We start from the raw sequence: 21,998 nt of genomic DNA on the forward strand, positions 1-21,998 counted from the left end.
CGATGCCCCTGAGACCCGTTGGTGTGACCACCGACCATCGCGACTGTTAGCTCCTGACGGTCATCCGGCACACTATGCTTTTCATTTATTTCAGAGTGGACATTTGGGTCATTTTCTATGAGCCAAACCGCTGTGACTGAGACTTTGGGTGGGACTTGAGTGACACTGGGGTCATGAGGTAAAGTGTAAGTTTAGCGCCATCAGAGCCTGCTGCTTCCATTCTCGGATGTGGTCGTGCCGTCTTGGGCTCCTCGGCATTCTGTACTGTCAGCATTTTTCGTTACAATCACTCCGTCACTCCGACGGCAGAGGAAGTGGTGTGCCGTGGTTTTAACTTGCGGATTCCCTAACTAGTACTGGCCGTGAGCGCCTTTGAATGTCTGTCTTATGTTTCTTCTATGACCCCTCTGGTCAGCTCTTCTGTAACTCCTAGTTGCCACTCTTGGGCTTGCTGGGTTGTGAAGCTTCTCGATATGATGCAATGAAGATTCACACTTAGCGTCTGTTCCTGTTCACGAGATCAAACCACTCTGACGAAAGAAATTGCAGGAGAAAGGATTTTTTTCAGCTCACAGTTAAAGGTCATCCAGTCCGTTGCGGTGGGGATGTCAAGGCCGTGGGAGCCTGAAGCAGCTGCTCATCCTCAGCCGGGGGCGGAGTGGGTGATGAATTCATGCTTGCCGGTGTGGGGCTCAGTTTCTCCAAGACTCAGAAACTCCTGCCCAGGGAATGGTTCCTGCCCGCAATTAAAACGAGTCTTCCTACCTCAATTTATGTAATCAGGAGACCTGTCTCCCAGGTGACTCTAGAGTCTGTCAGCTTGGCAGTTAACACACCATCATACACGCCTTTGTTGGAAACACAGTAAGTGCTTCCTTTGTCCAAAGCCCCCTTTCCATATCCTGGCTGGTGGATTTCAGGTATAAGATGGGCTGGTTTGTTTGTTTTCATTTTGTTGTTGTTGCTACTTTTGGTGCCGGGAGTCAATCCCAGGGACCCATGCAGGCTAAGCCAGCACTCCAAAGCTGAACCACATTTCTGGATCTTGGTTTTTTGAGTCAGGGTCCCACTATGTTGTCCACAAGGGCCTTGAACTCAGAGACTTGCTTTCTTCACTTCTCCAATGCTGGACTCACAGGCTTGCACCCCCCGAAAGCTTTAAATTTTGAAAAAGTCTATTTTGATTTTTAGTTTTTAATGTGTATGTATACAGGTGTCTTGCCTGTGTGTTTGTATGTGTAACATATGCATGCAATGTCCACAGAAGCCAGAAGAGGGCATCAGATCCCCTGTAACTAGAGTTACAGACAGCGTGAGGCACCATTTGGGTCTGGGAATTGAACCAGGATCCTCTTAGCTATAGAGCTCTTCCCCCTGCCCCTGATTTTACCTCCTAGCTGGGAAGTTTGCTCATATGCTTCTTTCTAGTATATTTAGTTTGCATATTTCTAGCATATATAGTTTGTATATTTAGCTCCATATGGATTTGTTTGTTTCTTTTATTTTATTTTTCTGCAGCATGGTATGACACCCAGGGCCTTGTGCGTGGAAGGCAAGCATCACGCCACCAAGTAGCATCCAAGTCCATGTGATAGGTTTGGAGTTGACCTTTGTGTATGACACGAGATAGAGTTGAAGTCAGCTTTATGAAATTCAGTTTGGGTTTGGGGGAGACTGGTGCAACAGGGTGAACTTTTTGAAGTGTGCACAGAGAGCTGGTGGTGTGTGCAACAATGTGTCTCATTCTTGTCTGCGGTGTGACGTCACGGGGGCACCAGTTGCTTTAGCCAGTATTCTGTTTGAGGCATTCCTCACATAAACTGTCATACAGTTCTCTTGACAGTAGATGTGGCTCTAACTTCTTGAAGCATAAATATTTTTATTGTAAGAAGCTTATTAGGCCTTCTCTGAGCAGAAAGCTATTTTATTTTTATATTACTAACAAACCCCATTCTCTGCCTGGATTTCAGCATGGCTTACCCTGGTGTCTTTTATCTGTTCCAGGAGCTAACCACTGTCCCACACTGCACTGAGGCCTGGGGACTCCTAGTTCTCAGACTTTCATGGCAGAGTTGTGAATTGTCTGCTTAGTATCTCCTACCTAGTTGTGAGCTCTCTCTCTCTCTCTCTCTCTCTCTCTCTCTCTCTCTCTCTTGTGTGTGTGTGTATCTATTTTCTATTTTTTTTTCTATTTGAGGCAGAGTCTCTATAGCCCAGGCTAGCCTGGAACTCACCGTAGAACACCAGACTGGCCTCAAACTCATGGCAATCCTCCAGCTTCAGCTTGCCAAGTGTTAGAATTAGGAGTGCGTGTCCCTCTCGTGATCGGCTATCAAGGTGGGGGAGGAAAGGGATCGTGGGGCTCTGTGTCCTCACGGCTTCTCCACCACACCACACCGATGCTCGGTCTGTTTCTCTCCTTAGGCAGTGGTTGCATAGTCTCGTCTGACAAATAGAGGAGAGAGTTGAGGCTTCTTTCTTCCATATGAGGATTTATTTGCCCCTGCACCATTCAATGAAAAGATGGCCCCATTGTGCAAAATCAGTTGGCCACACACGTGTGAGTCTTTACCTGGACCCAGGCTCCTGGTCCGTCAGCACACATATCTGTGCTGACCGTGGATGTAGACCAAAGACTGGGGACTGATGGCAAGTCCTGAAGACAGGTGGCAAAGCCTTCTGTGTGTGTGTGTGTGCGCGCGCGTACGTGCGTGCATGCGTGTGTGTGTGTGTGTGTGTGTGTGTGTGTTTCATCTTTTCCAAAATTGACTCTGAGTTTATTTTCTCAAGTAATTTTTGGAGTAAGCCTGCCAGTTGCTGACAAAAAAAAAGGCTGTTCAGAATTTCATTGCAATCCTGTTAAATACACTGAATAATTTGGGAAGAATTAACATGTTACTAATGTTTCGTGATCTCTTTCACACATGCTTTTCTGCACTTAGTGGGTTTCCTGGAGTGTCTCTCCGGGTTGTAGCTGCTGGTGAAGGACTTTTTTGAATGTTGCTTGGTAACCTCATCACTATTCCTCTTAGTGCAATAGAAATGGATTTTGTATGTGAGAGGTTATAGTTCGGTGTATAGCAAGAATGAGGTCCTGGGTTCAATTCCTACCACTACAAACATTTTAAAATCTCAGTTTTCCAAGATCTTTTAGTTTGTGTGTGTGTGTGTGTGTGTGTGTGTGTGTGTGTGTGTATGGGTTTTGTGCTGGAAAAAACAATGCTATTACTCAAAAAATGGAGTTTTATTTAACTTTGAGCCAAACCAGGACCGGTGAGAGTTGGGCTCTGACTCATTAACAAAAGTTAGGGCTGAGGGTAAGCAGAGCCCCTGGGATTAAGAGCTGAGCTCCCTGGAGGGTTCGTAGTGGGCACATGTGAGCAGCTGGACCAATTCTGTAAAACTCTTCCACATCTGGGGTCACAAGAGTAACAAAGGACTTGGAGGACTAGACAGAGCTGCAGAGGACCAAGGCCTGTCTGTGCATGTATGTCAGAGTGAACACACGGTGAAGGATGCATCCTTTCCACAGGCCAGGGTGGACCCCATGAGTGTAAGCACTCTTTAAGTGAGAGAGCAGCCTGGGAGTGTGGCTCCCCTCCCCCAACCCCGTCCCTAGCAGGGTGGGGGCAGCCAGCAGCCAGGGTGCAGCTGCAGAGCCCTGCATAGACTTCTGCTTCACACACAAGGACAGGACTCTGCTCCTGGACAGAAACAACCAGGGGAAATCTGGACCACGTTTGGGTTTGCTCTGCCCCCTAGACCAGCCTGGGAGTGCCGTGTGAACTCTGCAGTGAGAAGGCACTGTTTGTCGCCCCCCAGAGATTGGGTTAGCATCCTCTCCTCAGTCATGTTCCTGGTCAGGCTACCAGACACTGGGTGCTAGGTACCCATTCTCTTCTGCTGTACCCGTATTCCACTTTCCCTTTGAGGGCCAAGCTAGTCCTAGAGACATCTGAAACCTAAGGGCAGAAAAGGGGCTCGGAAGACCCTTGGAGCTGGTTCCCAGGCATTCTTAATTCTTCTACTCCCCCAATCCCTCTCCCGCTCCCACCTCTACCCTAGACCCAGCCTTTGCCCAAGGCCAGTAGTTCATCCAGCCAGACAGCCTTGGGGCTGTGGCCTGTCAGCAGCCCCGTCTCCCCCTCAACAAGCAGGCCACACTCACCACAACGTAAGAACTCAAGAGAGGAAGTGGAATTCTAGTTCCATATCTGGCCTGCAGCAGCATGGCCCCTACCTGCCCTCCCTGGGGAGGAACAAATGTCAGAGAATGCCCCCACTGACCTGCAGGCTTGCATCTTGCAAAAAGATACCAAGCTCTGCTGTTTGATGCTTTCATACCCAGGAGATAGCCCAGAGAGGAGCATCCTGAAAAGCTAGCATGACTTCAGAAGAAAGGACAGGCCGGTCTTGACCACAGGAGCCCAGAGACTTCTTTAGAGCCATAAACAGCCCCTGCTGGGTTGAGCCAGGGAAGCCTGCGGGCTTCTCTCTGCAGATGTGGCAACCTCTGAACATGGAAGTTGGTGCTTCCCCGGCTGCTCCAGAGGCTGGAAAGGACAGGGTCTGAGCATGAGACGAGGCTGGACCACACAGACCTTCCAGAGAATAAGAAAGGAAGGCAGGAAGAAGAGAGAAAGGGAGGAAATCCTTTGGCCTAGCCCTGGAGGACAGCTCTGCTTCTAGATGGCATCTCCTTTTATGAGGGAAATAAAGTTACCAGCTATGACAGAGCCGTGGGACAGGCTCTCATTCATCAGTTTTATGTCCATGGTGACCATTCTTTCGGGAGACCTTCCATTGTCAGTCAATTTTATTTTATTCAAGCAGCTCAAACTCAGATGTTTTTAAATGGACGGGGACACGCGCGCGCACGCGCGCACACACACACACACACACACACACAAACACAATCACACACTGTTGCGGTTGACCGCCCATTGTAGCATGCCTGTCGGAATAATAGCTACATTGGTGTCTAATAGAGACATGCATGTCAGAATGATAGTCACGTGTCAGTCTTGCGACCTGAGACCCATAGAGAAAGGACCAGTATGCAGTCCCATGTAAAGCATTTCCCCCCTAGTCTGAGCTGCCCTCAGATGAAGGCCAAAGCTGTGGCTACCACACCCACTGCACGGTGGTCACACGGGGCCAAAGTCCTGCCTCACTTCTAGCCTAGAGGCAGATGCTAAGCAAAATGTGCCTGGCTTTCTCAAGCTGATGGGTCCTGCAGTGGCCCTTTGTCCCCTGGAAGAGCTGTGTGCCCACGGCTTCCTTAACACAGCAGCCATTCACCGTTGAGTCATACTGAACCTGGGAATGGCACCTTCAGTTTCTGAACCAGCAATGGCCCTGCAGAGTGCTTGTGGGTTCTGCACACCCTCCTCCATTTCCCAGCATTCCCCTAGAGCCCAGACCTGTGCAGCCACACTCTGCTATCCTGGTGACCAGCGTTGTTGAGGTAGGCCCTATGAAGTCCTTTACGTCAGCACATGCCCCCAGCTCCACTGGGTATGGCTAGAATGCTCTGCCTCTAAGACAGAGTACCGGGGAGGTCAGGCCTTGTTTTCAGCAGTATTATTTGCCACCACTGTTTCCACAGGACAGAAGGCAGAGCATGCTTGACAGGTGGCCAGCAGTAGACAATGCTCAGAATTCCCGCTGGGGACAGGTAGGCTGCCCACAGGCACACACTTGTCCCCTTGTGGAGAGTAGAGGTAGGCCTTTGCTGGAGACCCAGGGAGACCAGGTCAAAGGGTCCATGAATGCCTTGCCACATGTGCTACTGGTGTCCATGAGAGTGAAACGTCACCCTACACCTGTTCCCATACACTGTGTGCTGAGCCTAACGTCTGAGTGACCTCACAGAGGGCTCAGGGCCCCACAAGGTACCACTGAGAAGGTTTCAGGAGTGTCCGTGGAACATCCGTGGAACCCCAGGCACTGCCAGACCAAGCATTCTGCCAGGCCCACGTGGACCAAAGGAAGCAACCCTGCCAGCTCAGTGTGCGTGCCTGTCCTAGAAGACAGGGTGAGGCAGATCCCGCGGGGATTCGCATTGTGCTTTCCCGTTTGCTGCGGGCATCATTTGCATGCAATGGGGCAGCTTTGTCTGCATGCATTTCATTGTGCATCCATTGCCCCAGACAGAAGCCCCACACCTGTGAGACTGGACTCTCCATTTCCGAATCCCTCCCTGCCCAGGCCCTGGCAACCTCTAGTCTGCGTTGCATCTACAGATTTGCCTATTCCCGGTGTTTCAGATATGCCACTGTGGCATTTGGGTTGCATGTCCTGCAGTTAGCTTGGGTTCCACACATGCTGTGTGGCATGAAGCTGCTTCCATTCCCTTTCGGGGTGAGTGACGCTGCCTCATGTGCATGGGCCACTTTTTGACCCCACTCGTCAGGGGGGACAAATGAGGGTTATACCTATTATAAAAGATACTGCTCTGAATTTTCATGCCTGTGTTTGTATGGATGCTGCACTGAACTGTTCCGAGATACAGGGATAAACCAGTCAGTCTTTTTAGTCTAATAACCCTGGGGAGCCGGGCCTGAAAGCAAGCAGTACTGAAGGTTCACAAAACATAGGCCATATGTTGGTGCATGTGACAAGCTGGCCTATCCTTAAAGTCCCTGTACATCAGTGGGTGATTCTCACCAGTGGCATCCTTCTCCAGTCCTGTGTCCCCCTCCCTTCCTCTGTTCGGGGAAGATCAGGAGTGCTGGAAAAGCCATGACTCCAGAAAGCTGTCTCACAGAGGACAGTCTTCTGATGTCACCAGTACAGTTGCCCAAAGGGACCCCAGGGCACTGATCTTCATCTGTCCACAGTGGCCACTTCCTCATAAATGCGCCTCAGAGCCCCCCCAGGACTTCCTGGATAGCCTCCCTCAGTGACCTGTGGACCAGTTTTGTGGAGCTTCGGGCTTGAACATAGGAGTCCAAGAATAAACTGCCCTTCGGAAGCTGTATTCATCTGCCACCAGGGTGAAGTGGCCTTAGGAAAGCTACCTCATCCTGTGAGCCTCCATTTCCTATGCAGAATAGGAATTAAAATAGACACCTCAGCAGGGTTCTTCAGAGGGTAAATGATGTAATTTATGCAAAATGCTTAGCCAGGGCCTGCCACTTAGCAATGCTCAATAAATGGTAGCTATCATTTTTAAGTAACCCCAAGGGCATTGTCCAATGGGCAAAACCTTGTCTCAACAAAACCGGCAGGATTTTAATGGATCAGGGACGCTCCCTCAGGGCCAAACAGACACACAGTTGTGTGGGCTCTGATTTTGCACGGAAGCCAAGTGTACTGCTCGGAGTTTGAGCTCAGATGTGTTGTTTGTGAGCAATAATAATGCTTCTTGATAATATTTTCTATATTTAGTGCGGCTTCAGCCCAAAGCATTAAGGCTTTTAAGCTTTATAAGCAAAGCTTTAGTCATCCTCGCCTGCATTATCTTTAAAGACAAATGGGATGCAGAGTATAAAATGCAAAATAACTGTCCCTGGAATTGCATGCTCACACTTCTCCTCGGGCAGCCTATGGCTGTTAGCAGCACACGCCACTGCCAGGGACGTGGGTGGCAAGCCGCAGGGCAGAGGCCTCCAGAATGCGTGCCCTGACAGCAGGGTTTCCTTTGGATGAGAACAGCACGGGCATCTAAACACTTCTCAGTGCTTCGGGGTCACGCATGGTCCAACCGCCCTCTGTACCTACCAAGACGCTCCTGAGGTTCAGCAGAACAGCGCTCAGCCGGGTGTAACCTGACAGCACAGTAGGAAGTCTCATTTGAGGAACTAGGTAAAGGCCAGACAGGCACTGTGTGACAGTCACCACCCAGTCAAGACAGGTATTTCCACCAATCTTGAAAACCCCTGGGTGCTGCCTCCAAGCCAATCCCCACACACACCGTAAGAATACACCTTCTCTGCCTGTGTCACCAGATGGCATTGCCAGCCCCCTGGTGCCACTGGGACGGTCTCACCGAGTGCCACCCAACTCGATGTGTGGACTCTGGCTCAGTGTCACAGTTTCCGAATCGCAGGCCCCTGATGCGCCCTCTCCAAGTCCCTGTGGGTGGGCACGGGGTCACTTCTAATGTGGGGTTCAGCCGCTGTGATCACTGTGAAGGTCTTACTGTGGACTTGCTCGCCAACATGGCACCCTGGGTACAGCCTGGGAGCGAGAGTGTGCCCCGTAAGTGGGTTATCCCCCCCCCACGTGTGCCTGGAGATGGAGCTGGGCTCCATAGCGTTGTCTGAAGTGGTCTGGGGAGGGGAAACTGAGGGAGGGAGGGGAAACTGAGGCAAAGAAGGCAGGCGAGCGCACGAGGCCGTGACCGCGGTCGGCAGATGCAGCCCAGGTGTTCGCTGTCACAGTGGTGCCTACTCCTCCTCTCACAGCCACCCAGCACCGGTTTGTGGGTCTCGGAAACACTGAAGAAGGTAGGAGACCCATCGCCTCCCAGCACAGTTTCCATCTGTGTTTCCCAGACTACATAGATGCTTTGTATGTTTTTGTATTTGCTTTCATGTATTTTACAGTTGGTGAAAGGTGTTCTAAGCGTTTTGGCCACCTTCTGAACTCGCTTGTGTTATTGCTTTATTATGGCTTGCTGTAGGAAACTATAATCTGGGTGGTTTTCATTTGTCACACGTTAGCTATTTTTCTCAGATGCCGGCTTCTGTTTTTCACCCCACCCCACCGCCACCGCCGCCGCCACGGTTTTCATGTTCTTAATGAGGTCGCCTTAATGAGGTCAGTGGTGAATTGCATGGCACTGGGAGCGACACATCTTTTTTTTTTTTTTTATGTCTAGTATGGTGTTCATCTTCTCTCAAGATGTTGTTTCTACTTCAAGATGCATCACAGAAGGGGTAGCCTCAGCTGTGATCCGTTTCAAATCGGTTTACACGGGGCTCACCGCTCATCCTTTCCGCTAAGCGCACTGGGCTGTCACAGCCAGACTTGCTGAGAGACAACTGCCCCTGCTCAGGACCCATTGGTGCTGTTGTGGAGACAGACTTCCACTCAGCGCAGATCTCCTTCTAGACTTGGCTCTGCACTTGCTCTGTCTGTCCGTCTGTCTGCTCTGACCGTTGGTTAGATCAGACCTGTTGCTTTAAGACACTCAGGAGTGGTGTCAACCCTACCCCTTGTGAGAGAGACCTGCCAAGCCCCTGCTGGCAATAGTTAGGGCACTCTGGTATTAGTGGGAGAAGCAAGTCTAGCCCCTCCTCCCTTGTAATGGTAAGGTAAGTTTACAGCCCTGCCCAGTGCCTGTCCCTGCCCCTTGGCAATGGTGACTAGGAGGCTACATTATGAGGTAGGGAACTTCCTGCTACTGCCTGAAAACCTGAAAAAGAATGTTTGTTGTTTCTGGGGAGCATAAGATTACCTTGCTTCCTTCAGGCTCCTCCCCCATGCTATGATTGACAACTGTCTCTCCTAATACATGTCCTCTCAGGTTTCAAAGGGAAGTCTCCTCCCCCAAAGCCCCATCATGCTGCCCCATCTGTGCTGCTACCCTAAGACTGTCAGATCTTGCCTTCCCCCATGGTCTTCTCTCTCTCTCCCTCTCTCCCTCTCTCTCTCTCTCCCCCCTCTCTCATACAGCTCACCTCTGAAGCACATCCTCACATCTCTCCCCCCCCTCTCTCTCTCAGCTCACCTCTGAAGCACATCCTCACATCTGCTCCTTTTCAAGCTTTCCTTTCCCATATGCCCCCCCCGGTCCTAACATCGACATCAGTACCAAGCTACGTGGTATGAGCTGTCGATACCAGGCAGGGTGAATCTCATTCATTTAGTCTTCCTTTTGGGTTGATTTAGGTAACTGGAATCTTTTCTCCATTATCAATTTCAAAAAATAAAAGAAAGGATCTATGTCATTGATTATGAATACTTTCAACACATTGGTAGATTGGGGGAACACTGGCATCTCCACCATATTGAGGCTTCTGAGCCATGAACAGGAGATAGCCCTCCCCTTGGGCAGTCTCGACAAGTTTTTTCAAGACAGGTATTCTACATATCTTTTTTAAAAAATTCCTAAATGGTTTTTTTTTGTTCCCAGGTTTTACTATAAATGGGATTTTTAGATTTCTAATTGGCTGCACACCCAATCAGAATATATGTATGGTGACAATCTGTTGTGATTCTTTAGTAATTGTTTTGTAATAAAACTCTAAGATTTGCCATGGAGACAGTCATGTGTTTGGGAGATACAATTTTAGCTCTTGTATTACAATAATTTTGACCCCTTAATATTTGCCTTCTTGGGGCTGGAGAGACAGCTCAGTGCCTAAGAGTCTGGGCTGTTCTTCCAGAGGACCAGGGTACAGTTCCCAGCATCCACATGGCAGCTCACAACCACCTGTAACTCCAGCCTCAGGGGGATGCCCTCTTCTGGCCTCTGGAGATACTGCATGCATTGGGTGCTTAGCTTGATATACTTGTAGGTAAAGCACCCATACATACAAAATAATAAAATAATTTTTAGAAATATATACTGGGAAGGTTACTTTTCTGACTGACTGTCTGTCTGTCTGAGGGTCTCACTTGTATAGCCCTGGTTGGCCTGGAACTTGATTTGCAGTCCCTGAACAAGCATTTAATGCATCTACTGATGAGGCTAGGGTTTGACTTTGTCAGGTCCAAAGGAAACTCCGTTTCCCTATATTTTGGCAGTTACACAAAAGCCAGCATTCCTCAGGAACTCATGAAGCCCTTCCCCTCTACCAGAAGAGCCAGTTCCCTTGGCAGAAAGGACAGATGGCCATCTGTGGTGCCTATTAGATTACCAAAGTGCATGCTGGACCCCAGACTCCCTCAGAATCACAAGGACCTGTTGCACATTTCGGAGTCCAAGCTGGCATCCTGGCTCCTCTCAGTTCTTCTCACCCTGCCTCCTACCTTAAACTTCTCCAGTTCATGGACTTCCCTCCCGCAAACTTTTCAGCTCTCCTTATAACCCCGCTATTTCAGCTATGCTCACTCTTGGTCGTCTTCTTCCCTCACTCTCTTCCTCTTTATCCCCCCTCATCCCCGTCTGCCGGCCACATTCAGTCTACTGCTTTCCAGATGCCCCTGACAGTTCTCTCCCTCGCATTTGCAATAGAAATCTTCCCATGGAACCATCCCACGGAGTGGTCATCCGGTCAAGTTATACGGGCTTGGCCTTGAGGGCGCTTGTTTTTTGTTTGTTTTGGGTTTTTTTTGCTGATCTCGGGGTTTGTGGCTTTCCTTTGCTGCTGCTGTCTGCCTTGGCTGGACAGATGTTCCACGTTCTGTTTCATTCCAGCACCGCTTCTAGCCGCTGCTTTAGGCAGAGCAGTTTCCACCTTCAACTTATTTGAAACGAACAGGCTTGATGTTTTAGACCGACAGCAAAGCTGAATGAAAAGCGCAGAGTTCCTACCCACTCCCTCCCTGCATACTCGGTGATGGACACGTCGTCCTCACTAGAGTCCGCAGTTCACTAGGGGCCACTCTTGGCTTTGCACGTTCTCTGGTCTGTGTAAACGCATGACGCCACGTGCCCCCCAGCGCAGCCTCCCAAGGAATACCTTTAACTTCCTAGGCTTCCAGAAGTGTGATGGCACCTGCAGTCCCAGCTGCTCGGGAAGCTGAAGGTGGAGGACCACTGAGACTAGCATTTGAGGGTCTAAGTCAGCCTGGCCAGTGAGGTGGGGGGTCACAGGTGTAACAGGGTGATCTGTTTCCATGGCTTCTCTGACACACACACACCCCCCCCCGCCCTCTTTCCTGTCTCCGTGGTTTTTTCCTTTCCTAGAGTGTCCTGTAGTTGGAACCACGTAGAGCATAGCCTTTCAAACCAGCGCCTTTGACTTACTGACTTGCTGCTGTGTAGTTGGGACCCCTTCTCTGCCTTTCCCTGGCTCTTCAGCATCATCCAATATCCACGTGTACCAGTGTTTCTCCTTCGGCTGCCTGCTGCAAGCAGCTCGGTGGTTTCCAGCATTGGCAGTTGCGAATGCTAACACCGCGTACTCTTCTGCACAGGTTCTTTAGGAAGGGGCGGGGGACAGGGAAAGAAAGTGGGCTGTGCACCCGAAATCAGGCAGACCACACGGAGCATGACGCCCCCCACCCCTATCCCCACCCCGAGAACAGCGCTCTGTACACACCCCATGCCTGTGGAGCCAAGCCACCAAGATGGTTACCAGACATAGAAGTTTGGCTTGAGGCCATCAGAGAGTCCTTGGCACCTTTTGCTTACTTATTACTTGAAATGCCCTCTGCCAGCCCTTCAGCTGCTGAGAGAGTGTGCATGTGATTTCCCAGCAGGGCAACCCGGAGAACCTGTGACTTTAAGAAGCGCCTGGCAAGGTCACTGTTAATCATATAACTTTATTGTCCTCCTGGGTCATAAAGGAAGTGTCTCTCCCCTCCCCCTCCTTCTGAATGTCAGTTTTATGGCGGCCATAAACAGTGAATGCCCAGTGACCCTTCCAGCCTTGGACCATCCCCACGGCTATTTTGAAGACAGACTGGTTGGAGGGTGGCTGAGGAACATAAGTGGGGCAGGTGAGTCTGGTCCTCTTGGTTCCCAGGGTTAGGGCGGAGTGTGGGTCAGTGCCTTCTCTGTTGGGGGCGGAGCCCCGAGAGGGAGAGTAACTACGTCTTTCATTGTCGTGGGGGGGGCTCTGAGAGGGTGGCCTCTTTGAGTCTAAGGAATGGGGCTTATTTTCTCCCTAATGTGGTGATGATAGTGGTGGCAGGCGGTGGCAGTGGCGGCGGTGACAATGAGGATGCCACCACCGAAGGGGGTAGAAATTTTCATTGTTGTTTAGGTGTTCCTTAGTTTTGGTTTCAGTTTTTCAGAGCTTTGGGGAGTATCTGTGCGCAGCTAGGAGAAAGCTCAGAACCCCATCTGCTGCCTGGGGTTCAGACGGTGGCCCATGGCTCACTGCACCATCTGTGTAGAGCAGTGGCGAGCCCGGCGGAGGTGTGAGCCATCGCTGACTGCCAGATGATGCTTGGCCGTGTATGCTTTATTCTCTGTTTCGGAAAGGCTCTCGCTATGTAGTAACGCAGGCTAGCCTCCCATTCTCCATCCTCCTGCCTCGGCCTCCCAGTTGTAAAAGATTACAGGTGTGTAACAGCACTCTCAGTGCCTCTACAGCTCTAATACTGTTTCTACAGGATGAGAGCTAAGATACAGGTGCTCATACTGGCACCTCAGGCCTTCCGTCTCCATGCAGGAGCCTGGGATGGGAAAGGGGGTCATGCCCAAACCAGCTCAGGCATGGGGGGATGCAAAATCTGATAGAGATGTTGCCTTCTTCAGTTCACTATATGAAGAACTTCCAGTCACCAGCCCTCTGACCCTGGACAACATGTAGTGTGCAATTGCTCCTTGCAACAGAATGACAGACTTTCCTGTCCGTCCCTTTAACCAAATCCTTGTGTTCTTCTGCCACTGGATGACAGGAGTCCCAGGCAGGGTCAGGAATTGTCTGAAGCATAAACAATTCCTGGAAGAAGTGGGCAGGGCAGGGGCAGGTTCCTTGAATGTCCTCTGTAGCCCAACTTGGAGTCAGACTTAAGACTCTGCATGGTCTGCTGCTTGGGGAAAACCCACAGAACAGGACATGCATCCTTCTAGCATCTATGAACCTATCAGCTGAATTCTGTTCAGGGACTTCGGGCTGAAACCCCAGTAGCTTCCTCCAAAATTGACAGAGGTTTGGTTTATTCTAGATCCCTGTTGTAGCTGAGCAGGCTTGAGCTGGGGTTTCCCTGCTCCAAACCAGTGGTGTGACACTTCTGTGTTGTTCTAATACCCTTGAAGCTGGACCCCTGCTGGCCCTCTCAGACTGTCCTAAAATGAAACTCAGCTCTCCTGTGCTGTATGTGAGACCCCCCCAGCTCCCGGCAGCACCTATTGTGGGTGCTCTGCAGAGCATGCTACTCAGCTCCTGGAGTTCCCCTGGAAAACAAATGGCCTGGGAATGTCAGCTTGCTCTCCTGCAGGTCCTGTCAGCATGGGGCAGCACTGGTTAAACTGTTTCCTCCCCTCAGACTCTCTCCTTTGCTTAAAACCTTGAGGTCCAGAGGAACCCCCAAGAGATGATGGTTCCCCGAAGTGTCGCGTCTGCTGCGCGGCCTGTGTCCGAGAACGTGTGGAGGGTGTCGGGGATTGACAACACAGAGACTCAATCCCCGACACCCTCCGCACGTTCTCGGACACAGGCCGCGCAGCAGACGCGACACCGAAGCTATGGCTTACAAGTGTTCTTGGCTATTGCTGGCTTTTCTTGTCTCCAAAACAAAATGCTCGCACGTGCTTAAACTTCTTTGAGTTGGTGTGTGCCATGCAGCCTAGGAAATAGCGATAGTAGTCACCTGTAGTAGTGAATTTCTCTGGCAGGGTATGGCTTTGCTACCAAGTTGGGAATGACTAACACCTGACAAGTGGACACTGTTGCCCCAAATCCAGCAGTTTTAGGCTCCCTGGGGGAGATAAAGAGAAATAATATATCCTTTTTCCTCACGTGGGAGCCAAAAATATTTTCAAAAGATGACAGGGCAGTAAGAGAAAGGATTATTGGGGGAAACAGAAGGGATGGGGTGGAGGGGACAAGAGGGGGTGAGTGTGATCAAATCGGGACGTGTGACAGTGTGGAAATGTCGCATCCTTAGTCTGTGCAGTTGAGCTGCTCCTGTAATTGTGATAGAAAAGAGCACTTTGAAGACATGGCAGCCAGACCCGTGCTGCCCAGGCTGATGGGGGTTTCCTAAGCATCTCATTGTCCCAAAGATCATGACACACCAGGGAAGTGCAAGGCACAAGCAGTGTTGGGGCAAAGCTCGGCTGTCAGCCAGACTTAGTGACCGAGGGACAGTAAGGCTGCAGCAGGGACAGGAGCAAAGGCAGTGGCTTTCACCACAGGCCACACACTGCCCGAGGATTCTACACATGTTCCCTGATTGCTTTCAAGCTCTGCAGAGTCCCGGGAGAAAACAGCGCCGATGCAGGGGTCCCTGTGACAGCAGACACCGGGACACGTGGATGGCTGACTGTGCTACACGGCATTTTTTTTTCTTGGAAAAGGATTCATTCTTTGCACTCTGTGTAAATGTCCCAGTGAGCTCTTTGTGCTGAGTTGTATGTACAGAGTGAATGCCACAGCCTGACCGTGGCCCCAGCGAGTATGTCACTCACTTTGTTTTGGAGCCATTTCTAAGAGCCACGGAGATGCTGGCATGGGTTGGTTATATACAATGGGCTAAGGTTTAGCCTTGACCCATGGCATTGAGTCCTGCTTCTCCTGAGAATCAAATCCAAACATGGAAATGCTTGGAGACCCAAGAGATTCCATCCCTGAAATCCAGAGGACAGCTCTTCCTTAACTTTTTCAATTTGCTCATCTTTATATCGTGTGTGTGAGACTGTGGCCTGTGTGAATCGCTATGTGCCACACGTGTGCTCTATGCCCAAGAAGGCCAGAAGAGGGCATCACATCCCCCCTGGAACTGGTGTTACTCTAGTTGTGAGCTAGCATGTGGGTGCTGGGAACCAAATCCCAGACCGCTGCGTGTTCTTCCTCTCTGAGCCATCTCTCCTGCCCTTCTTTTTTTTTTTAATTCATTCTGAACTGTCTCAGAGGTCAGTTCAGATGCTCATGAGGACAAATGGAGAGGCCGCTCACACAACTGCAGCGCAGTGACCAGCCAGTTATAGACCCCGCACGCTCGGACGCACACCACCCATCCTCCATCCTACCTGCTACCCTTTGGTAATCACCTCCTTTCTGAGCTCAGCCCTCCTTGGCCCCTGCCAGTCATTAAGATCATCAGATTTCTAATTTTGTCCCTTAGAGCATTGAATAAATGCTGTCAGGTAAGTAATTTGGGGGATTAACTGCGTCACTCGGCACCAGTACTCTTGGTCCATCCAACTTGTTCCTGTACAAGTAGCTCTTTTTATGGCTGCATACTGCTTCCTGCCATTGGAGGAGTGTGGTTAGTTTATCCATTCACCCTTGAGGGTGTCTGGCTTGTTTCCATATTGGGACCATTTCCAGTCATGTTGTTAGCACACAAGTGATTATGGGAACATAGACTTTGCTCCTTGTGTCTGGAAGGTCAGCTGCTGCCAACCTTTTCCAGAGAATCTCCATGACCGTGAGTGACCCAGGGTTAGTCCTCCCCAGCCCTGGGTGTGGTCAGTCTTTTTGATCCTAGGGTAAGCATTTTGATTTGTGTTTCCTAGTGACTGTGGATGGCGGATAGTCCCCATGCTCACACTCACCTGTCCACAGTCATGTGTCACCTCTTGCCTGTTTTCAAACTGAGCTGTTCTCCGCTATTGGGTTTTGACAGTTTTTCTGCACACGTTATATGCAAATCATTGTCAGGTACACTGTTAGCAAATATCTCCTCCTGAGCTACAGTTTATCTTTTCTCTTTTTGGGGGCTTCAGGGGTGGCATGACTCACTTAAACTTACATTAATTATTGTTTACTTTTTATTTTTTTCTTTTTTGGGGGGGCGGGGGTTAGAGACTGAGTTTCTCTGTATTGCTTTGGAGGCTGTCCTGGAACTCGCTCTGTAGACCAGGCTGGCCTCGAACTCACAGAGACCCTCCTGCCTCGGCCTCCTGAGTGCTGGGATTAAAGGCGTGCGCCACCACTGCCAGGCTTATTTTTTTAATTTTTTTATAAGATATACCCTGACCTCATTCGTCCACTTCCACTAGCTATTTCCTGATTCCCAGCCACCCACTCAACTTATGTCCTTTCTCTCTCTTAAAATACACACACACACACACACACACACACACACACACACAGATTTGTGTTGACCAACTACCCCTGAGCATGTGGCTGCCTGGCGGTGGCTTCGGGCTGCCTCTTCATCCCCTTAACACTGGTCTTCTTACAGCAGTGATTCGTTTTGACAAATGGCTTAGTGATTTCCCCTGTGTGTTTGGACGTCACATCTAAGAACTCTCTGACTTCCCCAGCATTCTGCAGATTTTACCCCTGTGTGTTATGGTTTATAGCATGGCTATTTGTTTTGCATTAGTTTTTCACCTGTGGAATAATCTTGTCTGTTTCTACAGAAGAGTTTGTGGTGATGTTTGACAGGGATCTCCCTAAGCCTGGTAGACCAGTTTAGGGAGAATTGGCATCTTTGCTGTGTCAAATCACTAAGTCATCAACATGAGCTACCTACTATTCAAATACTGCATATGTTTTTCTTAAGTTTATACCTGAGCCTTGGGGCATTTCTGAGTGACTATCAATGGTATTGTATTTTAACATAGTTATTATAATTTATTAATATTGTATGTGTATCTTATGACCTTGTTACATTCACGTGTTAGCTCTAGGAGAGGGTGTTTATTTGTAGATTCCTTGGAATGTTCTGTGTAGACAGTCTTGTCATACATAATCAGGGCTGCTGATTTATTTCTTCCATTCTGACCTCTGTACTTTTCGTTTCTTATTCTTGCCTTATTGCACTAGCTTGAGCTTCCAGCATTATGTCAATGAGAAGTCTATCCTGCCTTGTCACACCTGTAGCTGGAGAGTTTGTTAAAGCTTTTATAATTGTTTTTTTCCTTTTGTGTGTAAGTGTTGTAGCTGCATGCATGAATATGCACCATGTGTATGCAGTGCTCACAGAGACCAGAAGGGGGCATCAGATCTCAGGGAACTAAAGTTACCGACGGTTGTGGGCCACCATAAGGGAACCAAACCCACATCATTTGAACGAGCAGCCAGTGCTCTTAACTGCTGAGCCTTCTCTCCAGCCCCTATTAATGCTTTTTTAAAAAAAAATCTGCTTAAAGAAGTTCCTATCTACTTCTGTTTTTCTGAGACTTTCATCTTAAATGTGTGTTGATTTTTGTCAGACAGTTTCTGTGACTTAATTGACAGGACTGCAGAATTTTTCTTCTATATACTTCCAATGTAGATTACACTGACTGGCTTTTAAACATTGGATCAGACTTATATCCCTGAAGCAAATCCCATTTGACCCTAATATATGGTTCTCTTTTCTATATTGCTAGATGTGTTTTTAATTTTTTTTTCTTACTGAATTTGTGTCTATGTTCACGAAGATGTTGGTTATGGCTGTCTCTGTTGCTGTTGCCCTTGTGGATTTGGTATCAGACTCTGATGGCAGCTCTATAAAATGATAGAGTGGGGTTCCCTCCCTCCTGTTTTCACAGAGAGATGTAGAATCGTGTGGACTTTACTACTTGAGTGAATTCTGAAGGGAAACCAACAGGGACTGGAGATTTCTTGGGGAGGGGCTTTTAAATTTTAAATCCACTTTCCTGGATGAGTTGTGGCTTAGTTTTTGTTTTCTGGTTTTTCGAGGCAGGGTTTCTCTGTAGCTTTGGAGGCTGTCCTGGAACTCTCTCTGTAGACCAGCCTGGCCTCGAACTCACAGAGATCCGCCTACCACTGCCTCCTGAGTGCTGGGATTAAAGGCGTGCGCCACCACCATCTGGCTGTTTGGTGACCTTTTAAAAGAGTTAGATCTTGTATTAGTGGTTGGCTTTCTATCTCTCTGCTTTCTCCTCTCTTTGTTCCTGTGTCCTACTCTTTACTGCTCCTCCCTTCTTTCTGCTGTGGCTTTGCTTTGTGAGTTCTCACAATGGGATCCTGGGCTGGTTATCCTGCTGAGTTTTCCCCTCTTACAGCATGCAGGGCTCCATGTCCTTTTTAGCCGTGTCCCACAGCAGAACCTTGAAGTGTGGTGTTTTCGTTTTCATGAAATTCAACGTCTTTTTGAATTTTTTTTCTTGAAACTTCCTCTTTTGCCCATGAATTGACTAGAAAAGTGATTAGAATAGTGGCTCGGCAGGTAAGAGCTCTTCTTGCTGCCACCTCACCTCCTGAGCTTGAATCCCAGGACCCATGCAGTAGAAGGCAAGACTAACTCCTGCAGGTCATCCTCTGATCTACACAGGTACAGCATGGCATTCATGTGGGTGCTCACACCCCCACACTCACACACACACTCACAAACACACTCACTCACACACACACTCACAAACACACTCACTCACACACACACTCACAAACACACTCATTCACACACACACTCACAAACACACTCACATACACACTCACAAACACACTCACTCACATACACACACTCACTCACATACACACTCACAAACACACTCACTCACATACACACACTCACAAACACACTCACATACACACTCACATACACACTCACTCACATACACACACTCACAAACACATTCATTCACATACACACACTCACGTACACACTCACTCACATACACACACTCACACACACACACTCACTCACATACACACACTCACAAACACACTCACAAACACACTCACAAACACACTCACTCACATACACACACTCACACACACATATGCTCATACACTAACACACACCACACACATACCACACATATATACCACACCCCCACATTCTCACTCATACACACACATACACACTCACACACTCATATACACATACACACTCACACACTCATATACACATGCACACACGTGTGTATACAATACACTAACACACACACACACACAGTACTGTTTGATGGCTTCTGAATTTATATGACGAGCAACTTGAGTTAATCCAAACTGTTACTTTTTCCAAATGTTTTAAGACAAGTAATCTAAGACCACACTGCACAAAGCTGAAAGCTCCCCACGACCCTGCCAGTGGAGGCCGTTTCTCTTCCCTGGTGGGTGCAGGCCTCTCAGAAGGCCTGTCGTTAGACCCACACGCCGCTCAACTGTGACTCTGTGAGTGACACTCTGAGTTAGGCTTCTAGGACATGCCATGAGAAGTGACTTTTCTTCTTTCAGGACGTGAAGCCAGGCGGCCGTGTGTTATCTCTTACTTGAAAGTGTGATGTTCGGGGTCTTAGGTAGAGTACACCCTGTGAGTGAGTCAGAGACACAAGCTTGAAATAAAGATGCCATTACTTACAGGTGGCCTGTAGGCCGCACAGAGAGGCCAGGAGCACAAGGACAAAGACAGAAGGTGACCTGTAGGCTAACACCTTTATTGTGTCCCGAGAATTACCCTGTGAGGCTCCTCGGGGGAGCTTTAATTGGTGATGTAAAACAAGCAGACGGAGTTCTGAAAGGTCACAGTGATGAAATGGTTACTGTGGCACAGGGCTGGCTGCACAGTGTGTGCAGGGTGCGGGGACAGGAGGGTGGGTCCGGGAGGCTGTGTCCAGCTGTCCGTAAGGAGGTGGTCACCAGGAGGGTGGGTCAGGGAGGCTGTGTCCAGCTGTCCGTAGGGAGGTGGTCACCAGGAGGGTGGGTCCGGGAGGCTGTGTTCAGCTGTCCGTAAGGAGGTGGTCACCAGGAGGGTGGGTCAGGGAGGCTGTGTCCAGCTGTCCGTAGGGAGGTGGTCACCAGGAGGGTGGGTCCGGGAGGCTGTGTCCAGCTGTCCGTAGGGAGGTGGTCACCAGGAGGAAGTGGGTCAGGAAGGCTGTGTCCAGCTGTCCGTAGGGAGGTGGTCACCAGGAGGGTGGGTCAGGGAGGCTGTGTCCAGCTGTCCGTAGGGAGGTGGTCACCAGGAGGGTGGGTCAGGGAGGCTGTGTCCAGCTGTCCGTAGGGAGGTGGTCACCAGGAGGAAGTGGGTTAAGGCAGACATCTGGACTGACTCCTGGGTAGATGGGAAGCAGACAGTCGGAAGCTGGGCTGGGGTGACTGAACCTGCTCAGGAGTGAACTTGCAGTGAGTATAAGGTCACATGACACCAGCAGGGTTTCCTACAGGTAGGGAAGCATTTAGGGTTCAAGAGGTCGATCCACATTGATTCATTCTTTTTTGGTTTTTCTTGTTGTTTTAGGAAGGAGGGAGGGAAGATTTATTTATTTTATGTGTACGAGTGTTTGACTTGAATGTAAGTCTGGGTACCATGTGCATACCTGGTACACATGGAGGTCAGAGGGTCCCCTGGGACTGTGAACCTCCGTGTGGGTGCTGGGAATCAAACCCAGATCCTCTGCAAAAGCAGCCAGTGCTCTTCACCACTGAGAGATTTCTTCAGCCTCCCAACAGTCAATTTTAATGTCTAACAACAGATGTTAACTCTTCTGCTTGGGGTTTGGTTTGGTTGTTTTGGTTTGGATTTTAAAGTCAGGATCTTGCTACATAACTCTGGTTTATTGAGTCCTTGCTGGTCATCCTCCTGCCTCTGCCTCCCACACATGAGCATTTTAGGGGATTGTTCCTTTCCTCCTCTTTTTTCCACTTTAGACAGGATCTCCTTGGGTGCAACTTAAAGCTGACCTTGAACTTGTTCTTCTCACCCACCTGGCCCCTCTAACTCTTGCTCCCCCTCCCACGTGCTGGGATATAAAGCCGTGCTGACCTGAAATTATTATCAATAGTAGAATATAAATCTACTTACAGATTCATCATATTTAATTTAACAAATCCTGAGGTCCACAAGATGGTCCAGCAGTTTAAAAAGGCCACCTGAGTTTGGTCCCCCAAATCCACACAATGGAATGAGAGCTGATTCCTGCAAATCGTCCTCTGACCACCATGTGCATGCTAAGCACACATGTGTCGCCACCACACACAGACAGGCTGTGCCGATTCTCACCGTGTTAAATGATACTGTGGCGCGTATCTTTTGTGTTCCTGATCACTTACTGGAAAACAGGCGCTGGATGGAAACACAGGGACGTCTTTAGCTTTTGAGTTCCGTTGACGGACTAAATTACTAAAGGATTTTCCTGGCTGTGCTAGTTTGGTTTGCTTTGTTTTGGTTCCTGGGGCAAGTTAAGCACGGGAGCCACCGTAGAAGAATCTATGAATTCCTTTATAGGGTCTCTGAGTTTGGGGTCATAAATGCATGGTTAACTGGGACAAGAAGGTCTCCCCCTTTCTCAAGAGCACAGACGGAATCACTACAGAGGATAGTGACATGGCCATCTGCACCTTCCCATAGGTCTCAGCATTCGGGCTGGT

General features: G+C 49.3%; 1 protein-coding gene across 6 annotated transcripts in view; it reads left to right on the top strand.

Annotated features, from left to right (window-relative positions):
- Window positions 1-21,998, top strand: part of Pde9a (phosphodiesterase 9A) — an 88,669-nt gene that overhangs the window by 35,941 nt on the left and 30,730 nt on the right. The window contains exon 1 of one of the 6 annotated variants that reach the window (XM_040732235.1): window positions 12,411-12,558. The exons of 4 other annotated variants lie outside the window; for them this stretch is intronic. In XM_040732235.1, the coding sequence (XP_040588169.1) occupies window positions 12,447-12,558 (112 nt within the window). In that variant the 5' untranslated portion in view covers window positions 12,411-12,446. Of the gene's footprint in view, window positions 1-12,410; window positions 12,559-21,998 lie in introns of those variants that run through there. One more of the 6 variants, XM_040732236.1, reaches the window with a different exon arrangement.

This window comes from Mesocricetus auratus, unplaced genomic scaffold, assembly GCF_017639785.1.
Source record: "Mesocricetus auratus isolate SY011 unplaced genomic scaffold, BCM_Maur_2.0 Super-Scaffold_100027, whole genome shotgun sequence".
Classification (NCBI taxonomy): Eukaryota; Metazoa; Chordata; class Mammalia; order Rodentia; family Cricetidae; genus Mesocricetus; species Mesocricetus auratus.